Source organism: Arachis ipaensis, chromosome B07, assembly GCF_000816755.2.
Source record: "Arachis ipaensis cultivar K30076 chromosome B07, Araip1.1, whole genome shotgun sequence".
Classification (NCBI taxonomy): Eukaryota; Viridiplantae; Streptophyta; class Magnoliopsida; order Fabales; family Fabaceae; genus Arachis; species Arachis ipaensis.
Genome location: NC_029791.2, coordinates 52,588,185 through 52,596,203, shown reverse-complemented (window position 1 = coordinate 52,596,203; position 8,019 = coordinate 52,588,185). Strand labels below are relative to the sequence as shown.

The 8,019-nt window shown below is 33.5% G+C and overlaps 1 protein-coding gene across 7 annotated transcripts in view; it reads left to right on the top strand.

Annotated features, from left to right (window-relative positions):
- LOC107608819 (exportin-7-A) overlaps window positions 61-8,019 on the top strand; it is a 16,633-nt gene continuing 8,674 nt past the window's right edge. For 3 of the 7 annotated variants that reach the window (XR_002349930.1, XM_016310555.2, XM_016310554.2), the window contains exons 1-13: window positions 63-767; window positions 1,201-1,266; window positions 2,139-2,256; window positions 2,365-2,474; window positions 2,567-2,662; window positions 3,093-3,216; window positions 4,055-4,122; window positions 5,272-5,358; window positions 5,611-5,763; window positions 5,888-5,983; window positions 7,294-7,353; window positions 7,460-7,578; window positions 7,676-7,763. Coding sequence is in view for 5 of the 7 variants with exons in the window: in XM_016310555.2 (XP_016166041.1) it covers window positions 369-767; window positions 1,201-1,266; window positions 2,139-2,256; window positions 2,365-2,474; window positions 2,567-2,662; window positions 3,093-3,216; window positions 4,055-4,122; window positions 5,272-5,358; window positions 5,611-5,763; window positions 5,888-5,983; window positions 7,294-7,353; window positions 7,460-7,578; window positions 7,676-7,763 (1,584 nt within the window). In the remaining 2 variants the exon portion in view is untranslated. Of the gene's footprint in view, window positions 768-1,200; window positions 1,267-2,138; window positions 2,257-2,364; window positions 2,475-2,566; window positions 2,663-3,092; window positions 3,217-4,054; window positions 4,123-5,271; window positions 5,359-5,610; window positions 5,764-5,887; window positions 5,984-7,293; window positions 7,354-7,459; window positions 7,579-7,675; window positions 7,764-8,019 lie in introns of all 7 variants that reach the window. The other 4 variants (XM_021105865.1, XM_021105864.1, XR_002349931.1 and 1 more) reach the window with 3 other exon arrangements.

Sequence of the window (8,019 nt, the reverse complement as noted above, 5' to 3'; positions counted from 1 at the left end):
AGGATGAAAATGAAAAACAAAATATAAAAGAAAAAGAAAAAAAGAGAGTCAGAGAGACGCTCCGGCAGTGACTTGTGACTTGTGATCCCTGAAGGGACAAAAAATCCTCGAAAAAAATCAAATAAAAAAAATACAAATAATAATAACGAAAATGAGGAAAGCGATTGAGATGAGAAAACCTAGACAGATCGATCGCGTGGACGACAGAAACGAAATTTGGCAGCAAAAGTGGAGCTTTTCTGTGAGTGTCAATGCCATCATCGTATTCATATGAATGAAAAGCGCAACCACCACAACCTCCTCCTGGTGATACCGCTAATCTCCGCCGCCTCCGCCTAGTTGTCAACGTCTGCATCTAATCGGGGAGGATGGAGCTGGCACAGCTGGAAGCATTGTGCGAGAGGCTGTACAACTCACAGGACTCGGTGGAACGTGCTCATGCGGAGAACACTCTGAAAGTGTTCTCCATGAACACTGAATACATTTCCCAATGCCAGTACATTCTGGATCACGCCCTGACCCCCTACGCTTTGATGCTCGCCAGTTCCAGCTTGTTGAAACAAGTCACTGAACACAGCCTTGCCTTGAAGCTTCGCCTTGACATATGGAGCTATCTCATCAACTACCTTGCCACCAGAGGACCCGAGTTACAGCCCTTTGTCACTGCTTCCTTGATTCAACTCCTCTCTCGACTCACCAAATTTGGATGGTTTGATGACGACCGTTTCCGCGACATTGTCAAAGAATCTATGAACTTCTTGACTCAGGTCATTCATCTCAACTCATTTTGCTTTGCGTTGATATCAATTACCCTAATTCGCTCAATGAAGCTTGTTCAAGACCAAAAGAAAAAACCTATTCCACTCTTCTATTTGCCAATATAATTAATTCTCTTTTGTAATCATACTAGTTATCCGCATTCCTCCGTATGGTTTCTTCACCTTCTCGTTTATTCTTTATTTATGTTACTATCCATTTAGTTCAGAATATTCATTTACTTTGCCTATTGTAATTTTCTAATCCTGTTACTAGGTTAACCGGAGCTCAATTTTACCCTAGGAAGTTGTTCGCTTGTTCATCATAGTAACTTTTACGTCAGTGTTTCTGGAGATATTGTTCACACGCTTGTTCATCATAGTAACTTTTAGATCAGTGTTTCTGGAGATATTGTTCACATCACAATTTCTCTCTTTTATCCAGGCAACACCAGGTCATTATGCCATTGGATTGAAGATATTAAATCAGCTTATCTCTGAGATGAATCAGGTTGGATTTTAACTTCTGCTACCTGAATATGTTTGGTTCTGTAGTGAACGTTTCAATTAAATGTTGAAAGCTTGATCATATTTAGTAGGTTTGTGCTGAAATTGTTTCGTATGGTTACCTGTGTTTTTGTTCATGGAAGCCATCCAATGGTCTTTTGGAAGCTGAGTTTAGTAAGATTTTTTTCATAAGCTAAAGATGGTGTAGTGGCTAGATGGTTCTGCAAGAAAAAGAAAAGGGGGGGGGGTTGGAATTCAATGATAATATGAGTTTTACTGTCCAAGTTTCTATGGAAAGTTTTGTGAATGAACGGACTATAGATTCCTTGATATAAATCAAATGAGGAAGCTGTCTAAAAATTCATTATACTGCTCTTCATACTTGTTCTTTATATCGAAAATGTTTTGCTTCTCATTACCGAGGATGTTTTACAGAGAGCCTGAAGAAAAATTTCATCTGAAAAGTTTGTAGGGTCACTTGAAGAAGGAACTAATCCCATTTACTGTAATATTTTGTGTCGTTTCCTGGGGAAAGTGCTTGAGATTCTTGTAACCGCTATGCTTCCAAACTGTGTGAACTTCAGGGGTATAGGAGTCTTTTCCTTCCAAAACGTTTTATTTGTTTTCTTTTTCTTTCTATGATACTTATTGATGGATTTTAATATTCACATATTCCTTAACGAGTTTAAAGTGTGGCAACCTATGCATCACAAGGTCATTGTTGAACAATCTCTAGGTTTTTGCAATGTTGTCAGTTGCTTATGTTTTTCCATTGTATAAGCACTTTATAGCTTCTTTTTAAAAAAAATTTAAATTTCTTTATACTTTTTTTTTATTGTGCTCAAGTATTTTCTTCTATCCTTAATCTTGCCTCAGGCTAATGCTGGTTTGCCTGCAACAAACCATCGAAGGGTAGCTTGCTCGTTTAGAGATCAATCTCTTTATCAAATATTTCAGATATCTTTAACGTCTTTGGGTCAACTAAAGAATGATGGTAAAATGTTTATATTCTAGCTTATTTTGTTTTGCTCACCTCACTTCATTTTTTTTGTATTATCCCTTGTTATTCGTTAGTTTGAGAATTGAGATCTATATTTTGCAGTCATTAGTCAATTGCAAGAGTTGGCGCTTTCTCTTTCTTTGAAATGTTTAACCTTTGATTTTGTGGGGACATCTATTGATGAAAGTTCGGATGAGTTTGGCACAGTTCAGGTATCAACTTGTTGTAATTTATTTTTGAACATGTGTTGTTTTGAAGTCTTACATTTTGGTTATTTATTGTTGTTTACTATGTTGGCTGGCAGATTCCATCTGGTTGGAAGCCAATTTTGGAGGATTCTTCAACGCTGCAAATATTTTTTGATTACTATGCTATTACAAAGCCCCCTCTTTCAAAAGAGGTCTATATATGCATTTATTTTATTACTTCTATGATAATCAGGACTGAAAACCTCTGAACTACAATAATTGAATTCATTTTTTGGTTCTTGTGAAATTCTCTGCCACATAGGTCTTACCTGGCTATTTATAGAAATGGTTTATGGCACCCATCCTCTATTTTTCTTTTAAAAAAAAAGAAAAAAAGTTTTTATGTGTTATTATCACTGATGTTTGATGAAAATATAATTTTTCTTATTATTCCGTTGTATTTTTTTTAATAGAAAAGACGTATTTTATTGTTTTCTCAATTCTAATTATTCCAGAAAGATGATAAAATAAGCTTCTTGACTTATATATTTCTTTAAATTGTTGAAAATCTTTGGTTGTTGGTTCACCCAGTTTGCTACATTTTAACTTTATCTATTAGGGGTTAATTGGTTTAATTTCCAGGCATTGGAGTGCTTGGTGCGACTGGCTTCTATAAGGCGTTCTTTGTTTACAAATGATGCTGCTCGTTCTAAATTTTTGGCCCATTTAATGACAGGAACCAAAGTAATCCTACAAACAGGGCAAGGTGTTGTTGATTCATTGATTTTATGCTTGTATCCTAATGAGTAACTGCATAAATTACCTTTCGTTTTGTACTTTTAGGTTAAAAAAAAAAAAGAGTTCTTATCTCTTTTTTGGTTGATAATCTGTTCTATATTGGATATGAATTATCAGTAATGATAACAACTTACCTCCACATTGTCTTGTACATGTTTCTTATGAATGCATTTGTCATCATGGTAATTTATCTTTGCTTGGGTTTTGATCTTTGTGGCTTTTCAACTAATAAATCAATTATTAATTATTGGTTTAAGAAATGAGAGTTCTGATCTAATTTTCTTTACCCTACTCCTCCCAAAGCAGTGGAAAGAATAAGCTAGGAGATATGAAAATACAGTTTGCAAACAAGGGTTTTCCTAGCATATGGGACAGTTTGAATATCTTTTCCACTTCCAAATAGGTAGAAGATATGTAGGGTGATATTTTTTTTTATGTGGAGATAATAATGGAGTTATATGGGATTATCTCGAATGATTTGGGAAAATTTTGCTTCAAGCATCCTGTAAATGCCTTTATTTCTGTACTGCATAGATCGGCCTCTCACATAACAGAATTTTCTGATCAGGAGTTGTTCATACTTCATAGATGGAATTTTGCTGGACACATGGTTCTCTCTTATAAACTGCTATTCAGGAAATATGAGTTGAAATGTTGATTATATTGTACTTTATTTTAAGCCCTGGCAAATTCACATGACCAATATTTAAGACATATTTTATTTCTTCATTTTCATTTCTTTTTTTTTTTTTTTTTTTACTTGTTTTCCATATCTTTATTAGTTTGACCCTTGTATTGGGGAGCAGGTCTTGCAGATCATGATAATTACCATGAGTTTTGTCGTCTTCTTGGTCGGTTCAGAGTGAATTATCAGGTAGCTTTGTGTTGTTTTTCTTTTTTTTTATTACCCTTGTCCTGGATTCTAATTGGTGGCGACACACAGTACATTGGCCCAGATATGAGGTTCCCATAGTTAAGCATAGGATTTAGGGCACTCAAATTTGGTATCACTTTGAGACATTTGAATTGGTTCCTCTCTCCCCACATCAAAAATAGCACTTTTATGTTTTAATTTAGTGGGATACAACTTTTTAAAGAATTATCATTGATTCATTTTTAAGCTAATAATACTTAGCTCTTTGAAAAAACAGAAGCAGAAGCAATTTTTAGTAAAACTATATTCCAAAACTTTAATTTACTCATTATTATTATAAAGTTAAAGTACTTCTGAAATAATCTATTAGATGCAAAATACTTTTGTCTAAAACATAAAACTCTACTAAAAAAATTAAGGGAAAATATCATGTTTTCAAAAATTTATCCAAACCCCCCTTTTATAGACTTGTGGGGTTGTAAGTTTCAGTGTGCACAATTTGAATTTAAAATCATCATTTGAGAATATGCACTGTATACTCTAATTGACATATCATTTAAATTTAATGCAATTAGTATGTCTTAGAAATATAAGGTACGAATAATTATATCTTAGACAGATGTAACTACTTGTTGCTGCTTTCTATGTTACGTTCCCACTGTTTTAAGAGCTTCACTCGTGGGAAATAAAATTTCATATGTTTTATTTTGTTTTTAACTGCTTGGGGTAATGCAAGGCATTAATCTTTAGGTCTCAAGCTTTCCCTCTACTGCTTCTTCATTTATTATCAGTACTCCTCTGTTGTCGCTTAACCAAATGTGTATATCTTTTGTGGTTATCCATATTTGATTACATTCAATGTGCTTGAAAATCAATCTCAAATGTAATATCTCTTCCTGAACTGCAGCCCTAAAACTATTTGAAGAAATGCTGGAGGACTATTTAGATTTATTCTAATGAATTGTTAATTTTATAATGCTAGAAATACTTTGACAGTCAGGTTACAAAATTTGGAGAAATAACAGATATTTATACATTCAATAGTTTATAGTTTATCTAATCGGATCATCCTTGCATCTGTAACTACCTTCTCTCACCTTTAAGATGGAACTCTTCCTTTAGATAAATTCATAAAAATAAATGCTGCAGTTGTCAGAGCTTGTAAATGTGGAAGGCTATAGTGATTGGATACGTTTGGTTGCGGAGTTCACTCTCAAATCTTTACAATCATGGCAGGTTAATTACTATCTCTTTTAAGAATTTTGAAGAGAATACACAATGTGCTGTGGTTCACAAATCACATAATTTTTTGTCGTAAAGGCAAGGCCTTTTTTTATCTTTGGCATGATGGCACATAAACTTTGAAAATAAATTTGGGATGACATTCTATGAGAATTATTGCTATGACATATTTCATTTGTTACCAGAATTCCAACATAGGTTATTTGCAAGTATAATGTCTTGATTATGTTGATACCTTATTGTCAGTGGGCCAGCAATAGTGTGTACTACCTTTTAGGGCTGTGGTCTAGATTGGTGTCTTCTGTTCCATATTTGAAAGGTGATGCACCAAGCTTGCTGGATGAATTCGTTCCTAAGATTACTGAGAGTTTCATCACATCGAGGTTCAACTCTGTGCAGGTATTCCAAACTTCTTGTGCATGTTCTGCTTTGTTGCTTGCTGTGTTACTGGCCACTGTATGTATTAACATTTAGCATAATAGCTAGCTGTCAGAATGTAATTTCTTATGCCTGTTTTTTACAGGCTGGATTACCTGATGATCTTTCTGAGAACCCCTTAGACAATGCTGAACTTCTTCAGGATCAATTAGATTGCTTTCCATACCTTTGCAGATTTCAGGTATCTTATATTATCACTCTACTGCTGTACTGTTGTTATGTGAGATAATTTAATTAAAAGGTAAGTAATGAGTCGAAAGTAGGATATAAGCAAAGAAGCATAATACGACAAAGGTAAAAACCAGTATTGTCAAAAGCTGAAATGATCCTTGAACTAGTAAGAATATGATTTTTTAGTCAAGTTATATATTCATCGAAGAATAACAATATAAAACAATAAGTAAAAATGATAAGATGTACTCCCTCCCTTATGTGTCATTTTGGCTTATATTATTTGTTCCACAATATTTGTTATTATCTTTTTTCTTTTCAGAACTTATTCTTAAATTATCAATATACCCTTTATCTATAAAGTTGTTAAAATTATTCAACTATTCTCTATATTTGTTAATTAAGTTGTTTAGTAATATTATCTTTAGATTACACTTGATTTCCAGTTTCTTAATGATTGTCCATTGTGACATAAAAAAGAATGGAGCGAGTATATCTTAACTATAAATGATGGTAATAAATGATGTTACCATGTTGATACTATAATGATTGTAATTAATGGTTATGTAAGTCAATAAGTTCGACGAATGTAATTAACAAATCTCTGACAATTTAAAAATTTGGTATGTGGAATAATTTTCCATTCTTAAAACTTCTATTCCCAGAAAAAACTTCTGAGAATGACATTTTGGTGCAAATACCTGGGAATGAACCATTTTTCCTTTGGGTGGACACTAACATTCCTCAAAGTACTATATATTATTTCAAAAGTACTCCCAAAAAAGAAAGAAAAGAAAAGAAAAACATAGTGGTGACTGGTGGCAGTGGGTGGACAGCAGTGGTTGACTGGGTGCAGTTGTAGTTGATTAGTGACCGTAGTCAAGGGCTAATTTTATCTTTTTGCTTTGGCATAATCATTCATATCCATTCTCATGATTTCCCATTGCGAGGTGGTAATGACAATAGGGTGATTCATCTCTAGGAAGGTAACTTACTCAGGAATATTCTTTGAACCCCATGCCAGACATGGGAATCCAACATTCCCATGATTACATTCTTGGGAATGTGAAAAGATTCTGCATACCAGATGCTATTAGGGTTGACATTATATGAGATAAATTGACCATCAAAGAACAATTTTGCTTTGATTCCTCCAGCTTTTTATCTATGAATGTTTTGGGATTTATATTATTACTATTTACCTGAATATAATTTTTCTTCTAAAGCTCTAACATAAAAAAAAACTATTTATTATATTGATTTCTGCTACAATTTGCTGAGAAATATTTGTTCTTTAATTCCTTTGTTTTTATTTTGCAGTATGAAAGCTGTAGTTTATTTATAATAAACATAATGGAGCCAGTTCTGCAAATATATTCGGTGTGGCTATAACTTTCACTTGAGTGCGGTGATTTTATCCTTTTGTACCTTCAAAATCAAATAGTTGGGTAATTAGTTTTGGCTACTTGTTCAATGACCCAAATAGGAAAGAGCAAGAGTCCAGGCTAGTGATAACAGCGACCTTGCTGTGATTGAAGACAAACTTGCTTGGATTGTTCATATCATTGCTGCGATTCTTAAGATAAAACAATCTACTGGTTGTAGGTAAAATATTATTTTTCTTTCTTTTGTATTGCAGTTCTGAGCATTGTTCTGATTCATAGGTATGTAAATTGTTTGTACTTTTCCCCCCTATATGTAGTGTGGAGTCCCAGGAAGTTTTTGATGCTGAAATTTCGGCACGAGTCTTGCAGTTGATTAATGTAACTGACAGTGGAGTACACAGTCAGGTATACAAACGCAGTTTTTTTATGAATTGTTCTTTTTTTTTTTTTTAAAAATACTAGCATCACAATGAATACTTTGTTTGAAAATGGCACTCATATTTTGTAACTTGTATTTATCCTTTTTGTTGAATAAGGATTTATTGATTTTTCAAGCATAGTTTTCCTTCATTTCTTTTTGTTAAAGCATTTTGTTTAAGAGTTGAGCAGGGGAATGCAAATATAAAGTAGGTCAGAATAAGGCGTCCCGCGTCTTAAGATA